Source organism: Aythya marila (genome assembly GCF_965140915.1).
Source record: "Aythya marila genome assembly, chromosome: 4".
NCBI classification, from domain to species: Eukaryota; Metazoa; Chordata; class Aves; order Anseriformes; family Anatidae; genus Aythya; species Aythya marila.
The window spans coordinates 23,517,693-23,542,692 of NC_139045.1; the positions used below are offsets into that span (position 1 = coordinate 23,517,693).

A 25,000-nucleotide genomic window follows, 5' to 3' on the forward strand; every position below is an offset into this window, starting at 1 on the left:
GTTAACCACTAATAAACATTGTAGCATACAGTTTTCCAAAAGATTTGCTTCTGTCTTTGTAGTAACTTCCTCTATACCAAATTTCCTGCATCTTAGAATATCAAGGAAAAAGTCTTACTCAAGTCAAAATAAATTAGAGAGTGGACAAAATGAGACTTCTAAATCACACTGAGGTCACAAGCTTTCCAAGAAAAGTAGGGTCAGGCATCTGAGCTAGCAGAAAAAAAATGATACTGATTTTTCTCAAGAATAATTGTTAAGAGGAAGTGCAGCTCCATGGTAACTGTTTCTGTTTCTTTTAGTCCCTTACCAGTGCAACACATTGGAGAAAGTGCTGTGTTTGCTTATCAGTATCTTTTAGTGGGTCCCTCTGACCCATGGGGCCTCACAAAATCATGCACAGGGTAGGACTGTGAAGGAAAAAAAAAGTCTGTGTTGTACAAGTGCTTGGTGTGCAGCTAATGCAGTTTTTGGCTGAAAGCTTTCATTGTGCTGGGGGTTTAAAAAGCATCCATGGTAAATCTAGAAGCACAAGGTGTCTGGATCTGACTGGAGTCTGCATTTCCATGCAGAGATTGGGAGAAGGGTGCTGGGAGCAATGAGTCTGGGCTGCTGGCTTGCAAAGAGAAAGCGTGGCACTTCCCCACGTGTAAATCTTAGAGTGCTGCTTACCTTCCAGAGGTTTTATCCTAACTCATCTGATTCATATTGCTTCTTCCTTATCAGTGTGACACACTTCACTGTCATGAAAGGAAAAGATAATGATACTAAATTGACATGATTTGTGTGTTATACACAGCCATGATGTTTACAATCCCTTGAGAGGACAGGGGGCAAGGATTCTTCTTTTCCCACTCCCCAAGAACTTGCAAATAACTTGTTTGTTTATTGTTTGTTCCTGTGTTTGTGCAATTGGCGTTGAGCTTTGGAATTCTGCTTTCCTTTTCCAGTCTCCTGAAACCACCAATACTCCAGAAGGTCTCCAAGACAGCAGTTAATAGCTCTGCAGTTGCTTCTGTCAAATCTGAAAGTATCTTAGGGCTAACTAGACAAAGGCATTTGGTTTTGAAGCATCCAGATTAACATGTTGGAGAACACTTTGTGCTTTCCCAATTTTAGTTGAAGTTCTTTGTCACTGTGTTAATTATGTCAGCTAATTACAAATGAGCTTTTGTTTAAAAAAAAAAAATTGTCTGAAAAGAGACTGAAAAGTCTGTCTTCTCAGATTAATCTGTCAATAAACTTCTGTCCATCATCATCTTTGTTTTGAAGTTTAATGGACACTTTAGTCAAAAACTCTATTTCCTTCTTCACATTCTGGACTTCTGGACTAAGTTCTGCCTTAAAGTTTTACTCAGATTTCAAAATACTTGCTCTCTACTTGTTTTCTCTATCTTCTCTGTCAAAAAAAAAAAAAAAAAAAGAAAAAAAAAAGTATGTAACAGAAACTTGCTGGACAATCTGTTCTGCTTCATTTTTTTTCTCAGCAGATGGGCAAGTTAAAGCACAGTTCCCTGTACTAATATGTCCTGCATATTGGTTGGTCAGATCATGAGAAGCTGCATCCTACTCACCTTCCTGTGGCTAACATCCTTACTACCACCTTTACTCTTTTCAGTCTTGTCGTTCTCCACCTGCAATAGATGGCTGTCTATAAACAGCATGTGCTGCAGCAGATATGTGCAAATGGCATCTGTTATAATTGCAGCTTTGACCAAAGTCAGTCATACTTACTGATGGTCTTTCATACCAGTCCTGTTTATCCTGCAAGTATGTTCTGTTCACAACTCAATTGCTCAGAGGGGGGGAAAGAAATGTAAAAGTTAAACTAGATAAATTTTTGCCTTGTAAATCATTTGAACTGATTAGAAGAGAGAGGGCTGGATTTTGAGCTTTACCCTTTTACATAAGCTAACAATCTGTTCTAGGAAAAACAGCTTTGTATTTGTAGGGACATAAGGTAGATTTATCAGAGTTTGTGTGTTGTTGGTGATTGATGTAGTACACAGACATAATAAATGCCAGCTGTTCCTCCCCCATAAATCAGAAACAATAATATTTCTTTTTTATTTTGGTTTGAACTGTGTGACTTGGTTGAATTCCTTTTTCGATTTCAAAGGCCTTTTTATTTACAGTTACAAAATAGCAATTTATCTACACTAACAAGTTAGGAACATTATAAATATAACATTATAATGAAACCTGAAAACAGCATCACAAATACTTTCATATTACTAGGAATTGCTATGCTTCATGAGGTATGCAAAAAAAGTTTCCTTTTTTTTTTTTCCACATTTTACAAATATGTAATTCTGTCTTTCTCCATTAAAGTTGATTTGCTTGGGGCTGCCCACATCACTCAGTGTTCTAGCTATATTTGGAAGCATCATGTTTTGTATTGTTAACCGGATTGAAACAGATTTGACTGTCTTATTCCTTTTGATCTCCACTTTCAAAGTTCATGCTTTGTCAGCAACTGTTAAATAAGGGGATTGTATACTTAGCATGAAAATATCCAGATGTTTGACAAAGTAAACATGTAAATCCAGTGATCTACATACTGCAAGTAGCTGTATGAAAATCACGATTGATCTGTCCTCTTTAGGCTAAAGGAGGTTGCATTTCCTTACTATTTCTTCTCAGTTTTCTGTAACCAATAGGTATGTTGGTAAATATCATGTGTTATGTAATAGGATCTAAAAAAAATTGTTAAGTATTTGCATCACGTGAATGGTTGTGGAGTATGCAAAATGGAATCAAGTGAAGTTGAATTCAACACTTGTTGAATATGCATAGTCATGTAACATGACAAGCACGTTACTGCAGCTCGTTAATAAATTCAATAAATGAGAGTTATCAACAGCTGGTATCTGCTTTTATAGTTATCCAAACTAACAACTGGTGCGTGGTGACCTTTGGTAATTTATTTTAATTTTATTTTAGTGGCTATTTAGAGTTCTCAGACAGGTTTAGTTAATAAAAATTCTGTATGCTGGCATTCTCATAGATATTGCATGTCTTGTGCTGTTTCCTGACCTTCAAGTTATACGGACTTCTAAAAATGAAAACGCACTGCTGCTTGTAAAAGAAGACAGGACTGCTCTGTTCATGTATATGACAAATGGCATCTGTTCACTTAAGTCTTGTTCGGTTCCAATGACATTTAATTTCTAGGCCCCAATCCTGCTAAATTACATATTGCAGTATATAATGCAAGTTTTACTGAATTCTCAACACCAGACTGAAATAGGTTACACATAACACAAAATACTTTTTTGTTTGGATTGTTTTGTTTTAGTATTTATTTTAAAATATTTTTTAAAAGTCTGACTTTTGTGTTGTGTGCCTTTCTCATGTTCTGCATTTACATGAAAATTAACTAAAGCATTTTTTTTGATTTATGAAAACTCACAAAACTACAAGTTGACTTTTAATGTGAAGTTCTGTCATTTCTTCTGTATTTTGTTTTGTCATTTCAATCCACATATTCTTTTAAAAGATAATTAGAAGAAATAAGACAGGTGCTACTGCTTAAAAGTGTAAACTGAAGCTTTATTATTTCAGGAGTTGTGCTTTTCAGAAATATGTTTCTCTAATTCGACCCTCAGTAACCCTTGAGAGACATAAGCACAAGTTAAAAACTAATTACATGAATTGCTTTTCTGGAACTTGTTAGGCATTTTCTGTTTATACATTAATGTAATATAAATATAGCTTAGGCAACAAAAGCCCTTGGGGTAAATTTATGTCCTGAGTAACCCTGTTCTAGTGACCTCAACAGAATTACTCAAAGTCAAGACAGAATTTAAATTAGAAGACCAGATCTTCAACAGCTGAAAATAGCGAAACTCACCTAAAATCAATGTTCACAACTGCTGTAAAGACAGAATTGTGCCTTCAACTATATCTTGATTGGGTTTCTTGATCTGCAGGCACTTCTAGCAAAGGGGTTGCCTTTTTTTTTTTTTTTTTTTTTTTTTTTTTTTTTTTTTGATTCTGGTGTTAGGCTAGAGTTATGTTACGCAACCTGCTTTTGTGTGCATTTTGAAAAGGGGCTTCAATGGAGTGATGAGGAACTTAGTATCTTTCGATCTTGCATGTTTGTTTTTTTCTATTTTTTTTTCCATGCTGTGACCTATTTTCTAAGAAACTTTCTCTAACCAAGCAATACAAAGAAAATTATACTCAGTGCTTATACAATCTTGCTTAAGAGTCTCTACGCTTATATAGGGGCAGTCACCAGATGATGTTCATGTGTGCTTCCTTAATAGCTTTGTTTCAAAAATAAAATTTAAAAATAGATAGTCTGTACTCTACTCCTACAAACATGTAGTGCTTTACTTTAATCTTGGTGATTATCTCCTTCCTTAATTAGAAAAAAAAAATGGTAAAAGTGGTCTCAGTGTTAAGTCTGGATGCAGTTGGTTTCACTACTGGAAATGTGGATTGAGACTATGTGGTTTATGAAGAGCAATGAGTGATCTGCAATTTTTCCAATACTGTAGCAATAGCCCACCAATGGGAGTTATCCAATAAATGTTTTTCCATTCAGTATCAACATTAATACTGATTTTTCAGCATGATGAGTTGTGTGTCTGTCCCTCCTCTCCAAGATTCCCTGAGCTATAACTAAAAGGGTTAATAACATCTCCATTCACTGCACAAATACTAAGTGACTATCAGTCAGTTGATTTAGATGGAAGAGAAACAGCATACATTTCTAATAAATGAATCTTTTTCCCCATCATTCTCTGAACCTGTCCTGCCAGCTTCACCAAGGAAGTGGAAATATAGTGGAAATGTAGTTCAAGATGTGTAGGGATGGTGTTCTTGACTGTTGCTCAGTGTTTCCATGTCTAGCTGGATAATATCCTCTGCAGAAGTGAGACCCTGCTGATATTCTGGCATAAGACATGTTTTGAGCTCTGTTGCTTTGTGCTCTGAAGCATGGTAGGATAAGTGCTGCGAGCCATTTTATGCCTCTCAAAAAAGTTAAAGCAGCCACTCTTTCTGCATTTTTGTGGCAGAGCAACACAAAGTCACCTTCCCCAAGAGTAGTGTCCTGCTTGTAGAATGGTTTTAGAATGGCTGTTCACAAGCAGTTCAGCTTCAAAGGAATAGCTCCAGTTACTTTGAAATGCTAGTCTGTGTCCTGGTCCAGAGAGTATCCCCCACAAAACAATGGAGTTCAACAATCTCAGCACTGCAATGCATAAAAACATGTAGGGTAACTGTTACGGGCAGTAGCAGCATAGCTGTATTTATATGTCTCTTCAGTCGATCTAATATATTATTTTCAGTTTGCTGTGATAGTCTTTAAAATCACCATGTTAGAACAGACTTCAGCCATGCTTGGGATTTTATCTGGTAGACTCTTTCCATTGTCTGCAGATATAGTACTGAAAGCTGTAATGCATAGACTTCTACAGCTTTTTCATCATTTTGATTTACTACAGTACAGCTTTCCCAAAAGTAGTAATGCTAATTTGAAAATGTGATAGCTGCCAGGCAAACTGCTACTGTGTCAGTTTGTCTATACACACTTTTTAATTAATGTTTTCATGTCAGAATGGAGAGCAATAGGAACAGATTAGAGAGAAGGAAGAAAAAACGTTGGGGGAAGAGAATCCAGAATTTGGATGACGGACAGAAAAGTATTATCAGCAGATGGTCAAATCTGAGGAGAAAGCTCTCATAAATTTTCTGTTTTATAGAATGTCAGGGAATAATTGCCTGCACAGAGATGCGCACAAACTGGGAATCAAATAGGAGGATGCATGCAGATGCATCACTAAGGCATTATTGGAACAACCGTGATGAATGGATATAGAAAGGCATGGAGGGAACAGAGATATGGGCTTCCCTTTACAGAGTGAAGCAGTTTGAGTGGACGAGCTGATAACAGGGTTGGTTGAGTATTTGTGGATTAGAGGAGGGGCTGGTGTGGGTGACATTACAGTGAGTGTGTGTCACAGATCGTTAAGTCAGCATGAGGAAGAAGGCAGTTATACTTAAGCAACTCAGAGACCCTTGTTCATAGGGGAGGCTGTAGCCACCCTGTTGCCTGCTGAAAGGACAACTAAGTGGCTTATAAGCAACCCAAGAGATTTCTGGAGACTGCTAAGGGACTGTAATGTAGATGCAATATGCAGTCAACGTGGGTCCTTCACAAATAAAGAAGAACTGGTCAATAGCATCCTTGTCTTTTAGCAACCACAAATTAATGGAGTTTAACATCATGAGGGAGACAAGTAGCAGAGTCTGCATTTTAAACTGAGAGTGTAAACTTTGGTTTATTTACGGAACTGGTAGATGGCATTCTTCTGGAGGCAAAGTGGTTATAAGGGTAAATCATGCTTGACTAATTTAATCACCATCTATAATTAATCAATCTGTGGAAGAGGGCAGTGGATATCATCTAGCTTGACTTTAGCAAATCTTTTGATGCTGTGTTTCACAGTATTGTATTTGAGTTAGGATGTTTGGTCTGGGTGGGTGGAAAAACGATGAAAGTTGGTTGGAAGACTGTTCCATGAGGTAGTTGAAGTTTCATAGTCTGTTTGGAGCCCAGTTACAAGTATCTTTTCTCAGGGGCCTCTCCTGAGACCTATCCTGTTTTATATCTTCATCAATAACAGAAGAGGGTACATTCTGGAGGAGACAGGGTGCACCTGTATAAATTTTGTGAATGACACCAACCTGTAAAGGTAGTGTAGCTGACAGATTTTAGTAGAGGGTTGTCATTCAGAGAGGCTTAGGCAGGCTGGAATAATGGCCTGACAGGAATCTGATTAATTTCAGTAAAGACAAATGTGACATCTTTAACCTGGGAAGGAAGAGCTCCTTGCAGAGGATGAGGCTGGCTGGCTGGGGAACAGCTCTACAGAAAAGGGCTTGGGGGATATTAGAGATGACAAGTTGAACACAAGCCAGCAGCGTGCCCTACTAGCAATGTAGGCCTACGGCATCTTTGGCTTTATTGAGAGGAGTGTACAGCCAGCAGATTGAGCAAAGCAATTATCCCACTCTATTTGACTTAAAACTGCTAAGTATGGAGTACTGTATCCAATTTTGGGGTTTGAGGAGGTAGATAGGGGGAAAAGAAAAGAACAAGTACAAAAAAGAGTACAAGACATTGGTAAACTTGAGTGATTCTAGTAGCAGGATGCCAAAATGGGCAGGAGCAGATGCTGTATAAGAAGAATCTGAATGTGGGAACTAATAGCAGTTTTCCAACACTTGAGGGGGATACTGAGCAAATAGAGATGTGTATCTCATAATATTGTGTATTTCGGTGAAGAGCCTAAGAGACAACGGTCATAAACTGAAAGAGGAAAAGCTCCAAGAGTAAATAAGGAAAATGAGTTAGTGTTGGGTTTGTTTGTTTGTTTGTTTGTTTGTTTTCCTAGAAGTACAATTAAGAATTAGAAGCATTTGCTGAGAGAGGTTGTGGATGGCCATCCTTGGAGGTTTGATCAGCAGTTTTGACTAGATGTCTTTCAGAGGACCTTTTTAACCTAAATGATTCTATGATTATAAAAGGAATAGAGAGTAAACACCACTGGCCAATGTTAAACAAACAAATAAAACAAGAATAACAACAAACAAATAAAACAACTCTCAAACCTTCTTCTGTTCAGACGTTTCTGCCAAACCCAAATAACAAATGCTAATAGCACTGGTTTGTGCAAACTATTATTTGGTAATAGGGGGTGACGTATGACATACAAAGAGAAACACATGTATTCCTATTTTCAGAAACCATGTAATTCACTCCCATATTCTGATGGGGAACACGCAGATGTCAAAAATGTCAAAAAAAAAAAAAAAAAAAAAAAAAAGTCACCTTGAAAGTTGCTATAAAACTGAGTTATTGTTCTCCAGGCTCTAGTTTTTATATGTGGGCTTGATAAGGATATATTTTCTACCGACATTAATCCTTTAATCCTTTCATTATGGACATAGGAGTTCCAGTTTCCTAGATGATATCCAAGAAGGGTGAAACACTGTTCTTGAGTCAATACTAAAGGAAAGAAGATGAAATACCAGAGAAATTGAATTTAAAATTGCAGATCCAGGAGAAGAAGAATAGGGAGGGGTAGAAAGGAAGATTTTTTGAAAGGAGTCCCCTGACACAGACTCTAAAACAATGTAAGAGACAGAATGGGAGACTTGTCTGGGTTGGGTCTTCTTTTTATTTTTTGTTGTTGTTAAATGGCTGTGGTAGAGTTCATCTGTCTTTCAAGATAAAGTAAGTCCTTCCTGGGGTGAAATTTTATAGATATCAGCTTTCTCAGTCTAATCTTAACATTTCTTCTTCAAATACGGATGACTTGCTCAATATAATTAATAACTTGCATTATATTCTGTATGTTGGTATTTTACACATAAATGCATATCAGGAGAAAGAACATATTCCTGTCACAAACTTTGACAAATTTTGTTCTTTAAAAGAATAAATAACAACAACAGAAATCTCCTTTTAGATACAGCAGTTTTTGATATTCAATTCAACTATTAAGGTGTTAAACGTGTTCTGTTTCTCGGGCTTTCTTCTGGGATATTGGATACTGCATTACTGTAGTATTACATAACTAGAAATCAAGAGTCAGATATAAAATACAAACATGTGTATTTGTTCCTTTGTTCCTTGTCTCAGTCCATGCTGAGACACCGTAATGCACGTGTTTTGTCTTAAAGTCTGTTCAGAAGGGTTGTATTCATCTTATCTAAGTAATGATCTGAGGGAATGCTAGAGTTAAGCTCAAGGAGCTAATCATTTAGCGGATGGGAGTCCGTAAATGACAGGTATTTGTTAAATATTTGAAAAAAACTGAGGATGGAAAAGATGCATCCAGGTATTTCAGAGAGGATGTATTTTCTGTTCTGTACGTAGGCTACAAGCTACCATGGCTTAGTGGAAGCTTTACTAGCAGGTCAAAAAATAAGCCAAACAAAAAATTTGGAATCATGGAAAAGATGCAGATTTGAGTTCAGTTTAAAAATGTGCACTTATTTAGCAGGGCTAGTTACTTTCCATAAATTGGGTTGTCCATTTTTGCTTTATGTCCAGCATGTTTGTGCTTTAAGTTGCTTACAGACAGAATGGCAATTACAGTTACCTAGCCTTTGAACTGAATCAAACTGCCAGTTCTTGTTATCTGATGTCCCTGGTTGGATGTGACGAAATACCATGATACTGAAGACTGAAGGAGTGCTAGAAGTACTCACGCAGAGCCAGAAGGCATCTGGTGAGCAGGGTATCATCTGACAACTAGCTATATACTCTGCAGCTACTGCATATGCCTAGGGGGATGAGTACAGCAGTCAGGCTGGTCGTTGCAGCCCAGAAATCACAAGTTAACTGCTGTTCCTGTATGTGGGCAAGACCTGGCTGTGCCTGTTGACTGTAGACATGTAGCAGAGTCTCAAACACAGCACTGAGCTTGTGTCCTATATTTTTTATTAGGAGTTAAGTGCTTTTTTGTGTGCGTTTAAAGTAAATAGACGATAACATCTCTTGCCTAGCATGTGCTTTTCAAGCATGAAAAATACAGGTGCATACATTGACTGTTTCACACCGTATTGGAACATAATGTAACCTTGAAAGTCAACCAGATTAAATCGTATTCAGATTACTCACAAAGAGATATCAGAGAAACTGGGAAATCTCAAACAGTGGTTATAGATATTTTGTTGCTTGGTGGTTTTCTAACTAAATGGATATGCTTTATACAGTTTTTCCAGTGTGTCATTGTAGTTCATGCTGCTCATTCTTCATCTTTCATCTACTGCTCAAAAAATCTTGTTCAAATAAAATTATATTGCAATGCATGTACACCAGAAGAAGGAAAATGACTACAGTTATATGCTTAACCACAAAAATGTAGATAAGGGAATGTGATTTTTCTCCTCTTTGAAAATGCTGTAATTCAGTTGTACAGAAGAGAGGCTGTACTAATAAAAACAGAGTATTGGCCTCTCACAAGACAAAAATCAGTCTGTTAACACCCAGCTTCAGTCTGTGGTGCACAGTTAATGTGTTGCTCACAAATCAGAAATGAATAGTTAAAACTGAGGCCAACAAAAACGTTTGATGCTGTCCAAGGACCAGCATAAACTGAAGACCATGGGCCTATGTAGAAACGAAGTCTCTAGGAGAGATTGTCAGACATGATATTTAAAAACCTTTAAGAATTAGGGGGGGGGGGAAGGTTTTAAATCTAGATGCTTAATATAGTAATTCACCCATTCATTGTTCTCCAGTACATCTTTCTGATTGATTGAATGTGTTTTTTTCTTGAAAATCCATTTTGGAATCTATGTAGTCCCCTAACACAGATTTTGATTTTCTATATTTATGTCAAAGTATACTGCTACAACAGTATACTGAGAATATTAACTGTATATAGTAACTGAGAATATTATTTTAGTATAGACAGTAGGGACCTGAGATAGGATGAGCAGCTTTGAAGGGAGATCAGAGGATGCGAGACAGGCAAGTCATGTCCTGAAGTAAGAACAGTAGGTACTTGGCCTTCTACCTGGACAACCCCATCTGGGTTATTCTTGGTGTTTTGCTTGAAATTCTTGCAGTAGCACAGTCTGTGATGTGTAAAGTCTTTCACCATTAACACTTCTCAATTTAATCCAGCAGAAAATTTGAATATAGCTGGTTAGGGAGTTTGAGGCAGCTACATTTTCACTAAGGCCCTGCCTCTGTAGGGAATACTGTGTAAAAGCCCACCATTTCCTATAAATTTATCTGGGAAGTACCTTGAAAAGCACAATAGAAAATTAATATGGATCAATACAGTTATTAGACTAAGCTGCAGCACCCTGAAGATGCTTGGCTTCAACCTGCATGGGAGTTACTGCATTGTAAATCATATGCATTGTTTCCTAACTTCCTTGATCTGTTCCCGCTTTTCAGGAAAGTGTTGTGCCAGGCCTTACTTTGTGAGGTATGAGGAGTTAACCAAGATTTTGCAAAAGGTCACACCATGTGTGTCTCTCATGTATGCTATTTCTTAAAGAGGAGAGTGTCTAGGCTATCTTTGTGGACTGTAGCAGAGAGCAAACAGTGGCCCCCAGATCTCTTGGGTCAACTCTTGTTGCTGTTGCTGGAGCTTAATATTGCATCACTGAGCAGGCTGCCCACATGCACTTGGCCTAGCACTTTATATGGGTCTCTTGGGCCCTATGTAACATCTCAGAGGCGTAATTAATTTTGTATTTTGTTGTTTCTTTAGAGGGTTGTTTGGTTTTAGAGTTGTGGTTTTTTTTGTTGTTGTTTTTTTTTTGGGGGGGGGGGGGGGGGGGGGGGAGGGGGGTGTTGCACTGTGAAATGCTGTGAGTGCTTGTGAGTTTTGAGGATGCCAGACCAGCTGGGATACAGTTGAGCTTGACTCATGGCATTTTGTGTTTGTGCTGTTTGAAGCAGGTCCTTGAGTGAACTGTCTTGTCAGCTGTGTCTGGGTTTCCTCATGTATTCGGTTTGGATGAGGAAGAGACCAACAGGCCTGAGCTGACAACACAGAAACACCCTTGCCTTTGAGAAGTACAGCTGGTCTGATAAAAAATTATAGCATGCATTTTGTCTAGATTGTAGTGTTTGCATAATGATGAAAAAATGCTTTATGAACATATGCTGTGGGGGTAAACTAAGGAAGGACTGCAAGCGACCTGATGTAAACATCTGAAAAAAAAAAAAAAAAATTGAATTGGGAATTAATCACACAAACATGCTGCGACAGGCAAAAATGTTTAGAGAAGTCAACAAAAGCTATTATGGGCATTGGTCAGATCATCTAAAAATCAGCAGACTGCTTTAATAAGGAGCTGAAGTGTAACTGAGAATTTAAGTAAAAAACTAGGGTAGGAAAATTACTGTCTTTGTGTTTTATCAGAATGACTTAACAGTAGTTAGGTCAATAAAACAGTAGTTAGGTAAATAGGTTTTCAAAGCAATTAGCATGTTTTAAATGAAAAATATAGCAGCAATGAGACAAATATTGGCTGTCATGTTAAAAAAAGTCCAATAATGTTGAAATAGGAAATTTAAGTATAACAAAAAGAATCTGTTTTAAGGCTTTTGGAGGGGCAAGGATTTCTAAAAGCTCAATGTGATACTTAGGGCTAGTAAAATTACAGCTATTGTGACCGTAGGGACTGAAACATGCTACACATGGTGATGTATAGATGCAATACTTAAATAAGCTAGGAGGCCAAATCCTGTAATCCTCACTAAACAAAAATCCCATTGAAGTCAGTAGAAGATTTGGGTGAACAAGGAATGTATAACTGGGCAATTAGAGACAAACTTGCAGACTGACCTTGACTGGGTCTTTGTGCCTGTGATTAGCTGTACCCACAGCATCTGGGCACATTTGTTTAAAGGCACAGACAATTTTAAAGAAATCTCAAAAAAAAAAAAAAAAAATACAATTATGTCATAGTGAAATTTCTGGGTGATCTAAATGATAAATGCGGATAGTCACATAGACACGAATAAAGGCCACACTTGTCAAATTTGAGTCTTATGGAATGGCAGAATTCTTCATTTTTTGTTCATTTCCTGCTCAGGCAAATCAGGAATTGTATAGTGTTCTAGTTTTGTCCCTAATAATATAGGGAGTCGGTTAAGTGACTTTTCAGAAATGGAAGACAGATTATTGTGTAGGATGTCAGAAATAATATCTGGGTAAATTAATAAAAGTATACAGCAACATCTGCCCTACATGCTTTTAAAGTTGTATTAATAATTGCTGTTGTTATTGTTCTAAAACTATGTAAGAATGAAGCAAAACATTCCTGAGATTCATTCAATTACTTTTTTTTTCCCTCTGTTACCATCTAAGTTAACATAACATTGTAAATAAACAAAGCACTTTCTTTTGAAGCAAAATTTAATTCATTATACTGGAAGTGTCATTCTCACTGCCGGTTATTGTAGTGGGACGTGTGTTCCATGGGTCTGAACCTGCTTTCTTTGAAAAGCTGCTGTCTCAGAGAATTGATGATCAAAAGATTGATCAATGAAATTACAGTTTGCAGTAAAAGAAATCCTAGAAATGTGCACAAGAACAGACAGAAATTGTTTCATGGTCCCTTCCTATAAAGGGTAACCTTAGTGACTACAATGGGCTCTTGATATTATCAAGTATATGCTGCAAATTCTAGTTTGCAGGCCTGTGGTCCTGTAAAAGCATATGTGTGCCTTATGGTACACACAGTAAGCTGCTGGGAAAAAAGTTAAAGGAATCCTTCTACTACATTAACTTCATATGCACATATCTCTATTACAGTTTAAAATGCAAGTCATTATAAATAATCTCTGCAAATTGACTTTAGGAGATGGTTTCCTATGCTTAAAAAAGCCCTTAAGGGTTGCTGGATGTGCTAGAAAACTTCAAATACTTCTCTTCTGCATAAATTCTACTGCTTTGACGTTTCCTTCTGCTAAAATCTTAAAAATAAAAAGGATACTTTTATTTTGAGAAAGCTGAGAAGTGTGTTAGGATCTATTTTATTCAGAAAGTCCAGACCTGTTTACTTTGATTTAATTTCTTCCTCTTGTATTAGAATATAAAACTGTGATTAGAGGCCATCTACACTTTCAAGTCCATCTTGTCCCATCAAGATGTGTACGTTTACTTCTGAAAGTAAATGTAAGCACCTCAGGGTGCTTAGAGCCTGAGATTGGATGTTAGGGTGCACTGTCCTGGTACTAACCTAAGTTTACTCTTTCATCTATTTTCCATCCTTACCCCCATTTTCCTTGGTACCTGGATTTAAAGTTCTTCTGTCCATGACACTGTGACCAGGTGAGTACAAAATGCAGTGATCCAAAACAGGTTTATTTCACAAAATAATATTTTATTTCTTAAAACAGATAAAAAGCTTAACGTGAGAAAATAATCTAACAGGAAGATCTGGCATGTGCTTAATTTACCTTAAAATTAGCTTAATTTTAAATATCTTCCTTGTATCTTTCCACAGACTTTGAAAAACTAGAACCTTTGCTCCCCTTTCTTCTGCTCTCTGTATGCCTCCTTTTAATATATATAATCCCTATAAATCAGTTTTCTTTTTCATTAGTTTCTAGGCCTGGGTAAGAATACTGGCAACTCAGCAAGATATTATAGGGAAAGTTTATACTAATGCTGCTGTCGTGGATTTTACAGTGCCGTATTGTAACTTCTAATAGAGATTATACATATTCTTGCAATCCAATGGTTGTTCTGTATTTTGTAAATGTAAAAACTTCATTCTGTAGTCAAGACCTCTTCGAAAAGTCTTCCGTGTTCACCATTGGATTACTCTGTGTCCTGTCAGTATAAATTAGGGTCTTGTTGAATAGTGCTGATGTTCCCTGACCTTTCTTAAGTGACATTACGGTACAATATACTATTCAGAATAATTTAAGCCAAAAATAATGGGCAATATATATTTGTCCTGATTTGGTTACCTGAAAGGGAATTGTGAGCAAGTCTCAGTCTGGTTCTTGGATTTGCTGGTCTTGAGGATTCATTTACATTTCCCCATCTCTCATGCCTTGCTGACAAACCCCTTAATACCTGTCAGGTTTTACATGGTACAGTAAGCTTTCTCTTTCAATGACACACGAGTGTTCTCATTTTCTGATCCAAAAATGTAGTTTTTTTATTTTTTCCTCCCCCTTGTATGGAAGGGATGTGACAGCTTCATAGAACTACTGGTCTTTTACACTGTAGTTGCAATAAAGTTAGCCCATTAGAGAAAGCAAAAGTGGGTGTGTCTGGCATCTTTCTTACCCCTTCTGTAGGGGTACATGAATGCATGAGCTGATTGCCATCCCTGGAAGTGTGAATCTGGTACAGGCTATTTAAACATAGGAGGAACACAATGGTCTCCTTCCCTGCCAGACTACTGTAGTTCTTAAATATTGAAGTGTTGAAGTGCTGTATTTACTTGTGTTTAAATAATTTGCTCGTAATGGGACAATATGGCTTTGTGTGGGGGTGAAGGCTTTTGTTGTTGTCTTTTGTTTTTAAACTGCTTTCAATGTAATGTTGTACTTAAAGGCTTGAGAATAAATCTTCTTCTCTTTGTACTGTTCTAATCCATTTGGAATTTTGGGATTAAGATTGGATAGTGCTTTTCTCTGTTGTCTGGCTATTTTTTTATGCACCATCAAAGCGTGAGCGCAAAAAAAAATATGGGCTCAGTGTCTAAACAAGTGCTTTTTTTTCCCTGTATAATTTCTCTGTAACAGATGTCAAATGGTGATCCAAAGAATGTTCCACGCAGAATTTAGGATGGAACAAATTTCCAGATTACCAGAATGGGCACAAGTAGGCAATGGATAGCAAGTCCTTTGTGCCTACCTACCTCAGGCTAATGAATTTCAGATGATCTCTTTATTTTTCATACATTAGCAAAGAACTTTTATATAAAATATTTGGGTAAGGGTTTGACAACAAAAATAAAAGCAGCTTACAGCATTTTGTGTATTAATGAAATCTCAGAATGTAATAGCTTAGTTAACAAAGACTTAGCTGTGTGGTTTGTTAGTCTGGTGTGTTACTTTGAGTTACTAAATATACTTTTTTATGACTTTTGTAAAATGAACTGAAGAAATGTGATAGTAAATAAAAGAAATAGACGTTAATATAATCTTAATAGAATGCACTTAGAAACCTGTGCATTTTACTAAATTTGAGTTTTCAAGAACCTTTGTTTCTTTTTTCATTTATGCAAAACTTGCCCAGAATAATTTAAAACAAAGATTTTGCAACTGGAATTACTATGTTGTAAATTGCTTGTTATTCTTTTAACTTTTTTTTTTTGTTGAACTTTGAGCTTTGTATTATGTTTATAATGGGCATATTTGTTGAAATAGGCAATGTAACAAGGTAGGTGGTCTTCTAATTAATATTTCTGTACAGATCTGTAAACTGTGTAAAGCTTGTTTAACAATACAGAAATCATGTCCTGTTAGATTAGGACATTTGTTTAGGAATAAAGTTCAGCTTTTTCTTTGAAATCCAATTGATCTTGTTTCATGGCCTGTGAAATTATTTATTTTAAGTACTGCTTTAAAAGTATAATTAATTCAAGAAATTTCTGTGACCTGTTGCTAAATATTTAGACCATGGATTAATTATGTTTGCTCAGAGCTTTAAATAGTGATTTAAAAACTTGATGAAAAGGAAAGTTACTTAGCAGTGAGAGAAATTATACAAAGATGATAAGAGGTGATGTGTTCATGTAATCCTTCTGTCCTATAAACAGCCACATTGTTAAAAATTCAAGAATACACAAGAAAGTTGAATTTAAAACTAAATACTGTCATTGTGGTGAGAATGTCCCAGAAGATGTAGCCATATGTGTTCAACATAATTCAGAAATGTTCATAAGAATGTGCAATTTCTTATTCCAGCTGTTAGGAAAACCTCCTCATATGCACTATTGATCTGTAGAATAGAAATTATTACATGAAAATCTATACCAACTGCCTTTTTGAAGTCCAACGCTTGATACATGACCAGAATTCTCACCTCTTTCTGGGGTCTAGGATGTTTTCATACAGTGTGACTCAGGTACTGTCCCAGAGTGGGCTGGCATTTAGATTAAAATAATGGGGTTTTGCCTTACCTTTCAATCTAGTAAATCTCTGCTTGATAATTTAAAAGCCTTGAAATATCACTGCCAGTATTGCATCTGCCAAAGTGATGACAGATAACTGCAGTGTTACGATGTTAATAGTTTTCTTCAAAAACCGTCTCCATATTTGTTTGCTTTTACTGACAAAGCTAATGGCAGTTGCTAATAAAAGTCATGATAATACCAATGCAAGCTCACTAAAGACTGAAAATAAACAATCTTGTTGTAAAGTCATGGTGGGTTATTCTTGTGTACTGATTTTAATGAGATATGTCTGACTGTTGGAAGGAAAACAAAAGGTTGCAGGGCATTTAAAACAGACATATTCAAAAAAAAAACAAAACAAAAAAACCCCTACTTGTAACAGGCATTTTACCATTTTTCCAGGATAATAAGGTCTTAGAACCAGAGGTTTTAGTCAAAGTTCAATTTCTGTTCAGTTTCCAAGTACTTTCAGAATTGAATGCTTCACTTTCATCCTTAATGAAAAGTTGTTTATTTGAACTCGATTCTTAAAAATGAACATTATATTCCCTCATATAAGTCATATATATGTTATAGAAGTTACATATATGACTTAAACTGACAGTCTGCAGTAATTATGTTGCAGGGGACACAGGGCTGATTTTGCAAGCTGTCTCCTTTCTGGTAGATGGTGTTGTCTGTTAGCCACCTTAATAATGCAGTAGTCATCACAATGTTTTCCTTTATTTTTAGTTTTCAAACGTGTTCCCCTTTCTTCTGATCATGCACCTAGTCCCAGTGATCCTTGCCATTTATCACCACTGATCACTGTACCTGAAGATGACCAAGAAAATGCATGCATCTCTTCTGCTACAGAATGTGCTGCCTGGTGTCTCCAAGATTTAATCAGGTGTAAGCTTTTCAGCGGCAATAATCCAAATCCTTATTGATTCCCAATCTATTTGTAATGCTAGTGGAAGTTCTAACTGAAACCAGGACACCCTGCTATGAATCTTTCAATCAATTAAAGAATCTAGATGCAGGTGCACTTACACAACAAATGGTTATCCCATAAATTTCCATGACTGCAGTACAGCCTTTGACCTTTAATTTGTATGCTCATCTAGCACAAGCTCCTGAATAGTGAATCGAGTCTATTGAAAACAGGCATGATTTTCATAATTTATTTTGTAATTACTACATGGTGTATCCCTAGAAATAGCCAGTAGGTTTTTGCTAACCACAAGTCGAGAGCTATTGCTGTGGAACAAGGCTGATTTTCAAAGACCAGGCATGGGAACAAAGCCTTTTCTGTTGTTATAATGTAGTTGTGAAATTGCTTCAGAAAAGGTCATAAATATTCAGGATCTGGCTATGGTGCCACCAACCTCTTTCTCAAAATTACTTTCTATTCCTTCAGGAAGGGTGTTTAACACCTTTTCTTTTCCTATGTCTACACACACAGTCACGTATATTCAAAAACAAAGGTCTGTATCTTATGGATTTCTTTCACTGTGCACTGTGGCATTATGATCTCTACTTGTATCAGATATCGTGTCACCTACAACAGTGTCTTAATTGCCTAGGCTCATGGAAACCTGGGAGAATTGGCCACCTAAGATGAGTTTCTAAAGAAACCACTGAGTGGAGCGGGGAGTTGCTCTAGAAAGAGAGGAATGATCTTTCTCTCTCTCTGCTTCCCAGGGAAATCAGACTTAGATTAAAAAAGTGGTATTTTCATAAGTAATTGCCATTGATTGGATGAAAGTACTGCCGTCTTATTAGGGAATGTTGAGAACCGTTCAGGAATGCATGTACTTGAGGAATAAGTACAAGCCAAGAAGTGCATTTCAGAACCACAGGAGCACTGAAATGTTGACTAAAGGACCAAGCATAAATACCTTTGTACAAATATACAATCTTAGAATATTTTTCAACATTTTCTAAGAATATTGAAATAAAATATTTACTGCAAAGTGTTGATGCATATAAAAATGGGGTTTCCCACAAAGTGGAAATTGTATGCTAAACACTTAAATGCTTGTACTCATAAATAGAAGAATACTAATGGAATCCTGGGATGATTTTCTAGTACTTTATCCTCACCAAAAATACTCTGAACAAAATAAGATGTGATAAGATGTACAGGAGTGAAACTTCTGTAGTTTTAAGGTTGTCCTCATAGCCAATGTAATTTTTAGCTTATTTTTAACAAATTCCATCTTCCACTTATCTCCTCAAACTCATTTATTTTTCCTTCCCCATCCATTTTATATATTTTACTTTTGTTTGTTTTGCCTCATGTTGTTCTTGGTATTTAAAATGCCAGAATGAATGAAGGTCATTTAAAGCGTAAGGTAGTTCATACCATTTTATTCATTTTCTACTTTCTATTTATTTTGTACCTTCATTCTTATTTGCTGTGTTTGTCCAATGCATTTTGTAAGTTCTTTTGGAGCAGAGACTGATCTTTTTGATCAGAGAGATTACTGCTGTTATTATGATGTTCTGATTTAGTTCAAATTAGCTGCACTGGTGTTACTACTTCTTTAATCTGAAATAAAAAAAAAAAATGCTCAGTGTTAACATTTAATTTCAGTAAAGCACTGTTTTGTAACAGTATCCAACAGGAACTTTGAAGTTTGAAATTCTGGAAAGTCATTCAATTTTGCTAGTACCAAATCAGTGCATATGAGATCAAAATCAGGGCTATTCTGGCACTACTGTAAGGGCAAACAAACAAACAAAAAAGTTAATTTTAATTCTTAAGTATGGTTAAGACATATTCTCTGATTAGCGTATTTTCTGTTTTTTTTTTTTTTTTTTTTTTTTTCCTCATAGCAACTTCCAAAAAATAGTGCTGAAATACATGAAGACTTCAATAAAATATTATGCAAGTGAAATGTTTATACATACTTTTGCAATATTTCCATTTGCCTGCACACTGTTTCAACATTGTAATTTAACTACTTGATTTTTACTGCATTTCAGTCAGTCAATAAATACAGGATATAAGCATATTAAAATGGAGGATTTTATAGGCAGAATTTTCTTATTAAGATTTGTCAACAAAATCCTTGAAAATGTAGTGAGTTGACAACTATTATTGGAACAGATGCATAAAGTACCATTATAGCACATTGCACCATCAATTATGTGTCATGTATTCTGCCAAATATTAAGTGTTCTGACCTTTGTTATTAATAATAGAGGCAGACACTGGGGATATGAAAGACAAATAATGCGTGGAAAATCTATTATAGATCTGATTTTTTTTAATGGTTATGGAGTCTGCTTTGTGTCCCACCTCTCCTTTTGTTAGGTATAATTTTATGAAAAACTGGACATTCCAATTGTGGAAACCCACATTGTGAAAAACCTACTTTGACAGAATAAAACATTCTGAAGTTAAATAATTTTTAATGAAAGAAATCTTGTCAGCAAGCTTTATTACTTTATCATTTGGAATGGAAGACAGGTATATAGAGTCAGCATTTTTTGTGAAATTAACCAAAATTTGGACAAAATAGGAAATGTTGCCAGGCAAGTCTTACATTTAGAAAAGCAGTTGCATTCAATTTAAAAAAAAAAAAAAAAAAAAAAAAAAAAAAAAAAAAAACTGCAATCTCTTTTTAGCAGTTCTTAATGATCTGGTGTTTTTACTATATGTAGCGCACACTCTTCTAATCAACCAAAATTTAACATTTGGCTTGATGTTCATGTCAATAATAAATTTTGACTGTCATGCAAAAATTGAATCACTCTAAAAGCTTCTTATGCTTATATTCCTCTGAGCAGTTTGACACAGCTGAGAGTAATTTGACACAGTTCAAAAATATATGCCTTTCACAGACTTGCAGTGAATACACCAAGCAGAAATCATTGAGCTGTGTGTCAAGGTAACATTGGAAACATATTCAAAAATGACATTCATATATATCCACAATCCAGAACACTGCATATACCACAGTTAGTATACATGCATGGTTTTCCTTCTTTTCTTGCTAAATCTGAAGATTAGAGAGAACAAAAGCCTTCTAGTCAATGAGTTTTCTACAGAGTATTCATAAATTTGAATTGAAGTTACCTTTACAAGCAAATGGTTTTATAAAACTCAACAGAAAGTAATTCCAATGCAATAATTAGGATTCACTTAATAATAATAAAAAAAAGCATACCCATATATTCACACTTGAGATTGTAGGCTATCTGGTAGGCAGATTGTTATTCTGTCTTTCACATAGCTCTGAGGCCCATGGAACATTTAGGAAGAAATGCACTTGGAGACAATACTTTAATAAAGTACTGAATGTAATTTAATAAAGCCACTTATTTCTTCATGCTTTCCTTTATTCACATGCATTTAACCCGCGTATACTGAATTTGCTGTCCAGCTGGAAAGATATGACTTGATTTCCTCACCAAAAAGAATTTCATTAACACGAATTATACGTAGTAAATACAACCTCTTTTCTGCTCTATACCATGTTATCTTTTCAACTAAGTCATTTTGAGTTTCAGTACTTACTTTTCTGATGATTTAGGCCTGTACCTTGAATAACTGAAACAGCACTAGTTAGCACTTTGTCTACACTGGTCCATATTGTTTTTAGAAAGTCATCAAAGTGTGGAAGGTGTCAATTCACTTTCTACTTTCACATCACCTCCATTCAGCTAGGACGCAGCTATTAGATGACTAACAGTTTCTATCTCTGTCTTCTGTGTAATGAACTGGCATTCAGCCCTGTGACAAGATGTATAGGGAGCCTCCATGCTGTGACCTCCCACGACATATATTACCATCACATGTCAGTTACTACAGTACAGTGCATCAACAACTTGGTTCTCAAGGTGCATGTGCTGCAGGATGCTTGGGAAACTACCTGATGGGAATGAGGCTACTCAAAAACTGTTCTCTTTTCATGGAATCAAAGAATGGCTTGGGTTGGAAGAGATCATCCTTAGAGATCATCCAGCTCCGCTGCCCCTACTATGGGAAGGCACACCTCCTGTTTGATCTGGTTGCTAAGGGCCCCATCCAACTGGGCTTTAAATACCTCCAGGGACAGGGCTTCTCTGGGCAACCTGTGCCAGTGCCTCACCACCCTCAGAGTGAAGAATTCCCTCCTAATCTCTAATCTAAATCTCCCCTCTTTTAGTTTAAAGCTATTCACCCTTGTCCTGTCATTGTCTGCCCGAGCAAAAAGTTTCTCTCCATCTTTTTTATAAGCCCACGTTAAGTATTGAAAGGCTGCAATGAGGTCTTTCTGGAGCCTTCTCTTATTCAGGCTGAACGTCCCCAGCCTTTCTGTATAGGAGAGGTGCTCCAGACTCATGTACTTAGAGAGATGAAAGCAAGCAGACAGTGGCTGAAGTAGTTGTTTGTTAAGATTGGATTTTTGCCTGTGACCAATGGATTGAGAAACTGTGTGTGTCTTGCAAGGACAGCAGGAGTGATGGGAGCACAAGATGCTCTGTGTTGCCAACTATGTTGAAGACAATGCCCAAGATACTGCTTGCTGCATGGCTTGGGCCAGAGAAGGCCCTTCTTAGGGAGGCAAGGAAAGAGATGAAGTCCTGAATGTGTGTTTCTGAGACTGAAAGCTTGATTGTGAAAATGATCGAGGACAAAGTAGTCTGTCATGGCATTGTGGTTAGCAGGGCTGTAGTGATTTATATATTTATTTTATTTAACCCACAACACTTTGACATATTAAATGATTTTGAAGTCTGCATTAGTTCCGGCATTAGTAGTTATGGAAGTGAGTTCTGTGAGCCTGTCTTACTGAGGCATTTCTCCTGGTTTTGGTACCTGGTAAGATAGCGGATGCTACACTGTGTGCCGTTTTGTACTTTTCTAGTTGTTTGTGAGATAAAAAGTAGTTTAGTAGTTTTGGTTTGCGTGAGCTTGTTTAGAACTGGTTGCTTTACTTGGGAGCCTTACTTGTTAGCTAATGAAAGCTAATTGGGCAATTCATCACTGAAGAACTTAATCACTGAATTGAAAGAATTTCTTATTTTCTTAATAGTGGAGTTTGATAAGGAACTGAATCTTACATTTTAATTTCTGTAGTTTTATGTTTCTGGTTTTAGACGTACATTTTATTTACATTGTGTTTCTTGGACCAACAAAACAAGTTTTGTAGCAGCATACACAAAATCTACAGCTAGACACCTTACTAAGCATACCTCTATATTTCGTGTCTCATACTGCCATCTAAGGGCGATGTAAGCTGAGAAGGTGACTAAAGGTTCTTTAATATTTTCTGCTTCTTTTCCCTTTAGGAATTCAGCAATCCATGGGTGAGAGGGTGGGCAAGAAATCACAGCTGTCCCTTGATACTGTTTCAGCTAAGGGGATAGAGAAATCTAGGAATCTTGAGTAAATGAGAAATTAAAATGTAAATCCCAGTCAGTCTTTTAAGAAAATGCCATTGCAATGAGTTTGTGTAAAAGCCAGCATATAAGAAAATGAGATTACCAGACTTGAGGCTTCTCTGGAAATAATATGTTACCAAGCATAATACTCATAGAATCATAGAAGAGTTTGGGATGGAAAGGACTTTGAGGATTACGTACTTCTAACACCCCTGCCATGGGCAGGGACACCTCCCACTAGATCAGGTTGCCCAAAGCCCCATCCAGCTTGGCCTTGAACACCTCCAGGAATGAGGCTTCTCTTGGCAACCTGTTCCAGTGCCTCACCACCCCCATAGTAAAGAAATTATTTCTAATATCTAATCTAGTTCTCCCGTTTTTTTAGTTTAAAGCTGTTATGCCTTGTCCTTAGTCCTGAAGAGTTTCAACTGAAAGTCTTACTAGCAAGGGAGTATGCAGTTCAGATTTTTAAAGGTATCAAAATCCTTGACTCATACAAATTTAAGGGTTAATCCTTTATAATAAGAATTTGCTCACATTGCTAGGGTTTTCCATAAAAGGATACAAAAATCGTATTAATTATTTTCTTATTTTTCTAATTTTGCTTTCACCCTTTTTGTATTTCTGGGTGTTTTCATTTTCCTGGACTTTTGGAAAATGAAAAAATAATGTTAAATATTAAATAATGTGAGCATCATATCAATATTTTTGGACTTAAGCATTCCAAATTGTATCATGAAAGCTTTTGTTTCCGGGAAAAAATGCTTTGTTTTGTTTTGTTTTAATCTGCAAATTGTGCTTGGATACGCATAATTCTACAGCTTCTTTCTCACACAGGTGTTTTGAACTACATGTATGATAAAGAGTTACTGTCACAAGCAAAATGTTTCAGTATATGTCAATATAGTGTTATGTCAACATCAATTGACAAAAGTAGATTTTGAAATGAGGACCCCTTTGATCAAAACTTTAAAATGCATGAGTTGTTTTTCAGGCTAGTTTCCAGCAAACCTTGTGTAATAGAGAAAGTAATTAATCTTACATGTTACTTTGACAGGCTCATGCAAGCAAAGACCTGGAAGATCAGTTGCGATCTGTGTCCAGTGTGGATGAACTCATGACAGTACTTTACCCTGAATACTGGAAAATGTTCAAATGTCAGTTGAGGAAAGGAGGTTGGCAACACAACAGGGAACAGTCTAGCTTTGACACAAGATCAGATGATTCACTGAAATTTGCTGCAGCACACTATAACGCAGAGATCCTGAAAAGTAAGTACAAGTTATAAAATAGGTTATAACATGATGAATTAAAATCTGAAGACTTGTCAGTTACATCAAAAATATGTTAAAAGCTCAGCATCATTAGTAAACCACTCTCAGCAGTTTCATTTGATGTAATGATTATAAAAAAAACTTCATTGTCAACTTTTCACAGTGAAATGAATTGCTCCACAGAAGTATTTTTGGTATATCCATTCTCAGAAAGCTATAGATTGCTTTCTTAGCTCGGTAAATGTAAGAAATTGTTTCTCTTAAGGTATAAGAAATCTTGATTTGTAGAGGCTATAAAAAATTTGTAAAAAGCAAAGAAGACACTAATAGTTCAATTCAGTAACTGATTCTGCTCATTTTCTGCAATTAAGTCATGGCTGATAATGTTTTCTTTTCTTATGTGTTATTGCTGTAGGAGGTCAAACTATCCACTTGTAACTTTTTCCTTTTACAAGAGGACAGCTGACTTATATTCAAATAAGAAAAAAACAGTTTTCAAACAAATATGTCAGTACCCCCTTAATATTTTATGTGACTTGAAGCTTACAATTTAGCAAGTGCTTGCAGGCAGAGGAACACAAGATTTATAGTAGTAATTTTTGACATGATATTGGAAATCATGTACCTTAATGGAGCCCATTTTCTCTGAGTTGCCTACCAAATACTGGCTCCATCAGAGAATAAATGGCCTGTACAACTGCAAGTCTCATGGCTGTTTAGTGTAACTCTGCTTTTGG

At 36.3% G+C, this 25,000-nt stretch overlaps 1 protein-coding gene across 1 annotated transcript in view; it reads left to right on the forward strand.

Annotated features, from left to right (window-relative positions):
• The window catches only part of VEGFC (vascular endothelial growth factor C), a 74,335-nt gene that overhangs the window by 26,332 nt on the left and 23,003 nt on the right, over positions 1 to 25,000 (forward strand). The window contains exon 2 of the mRNA XM_082758771.1: positions 24,047 to 24,260. Within this exon, the coding sequence (XP_082614897.1) occupies positions 24,047 to 24,260 (214 nt within the window). The remainder of the gene's footprint in view (positions 1 to 24,046; positions 24,261 to 25,000) is intronic.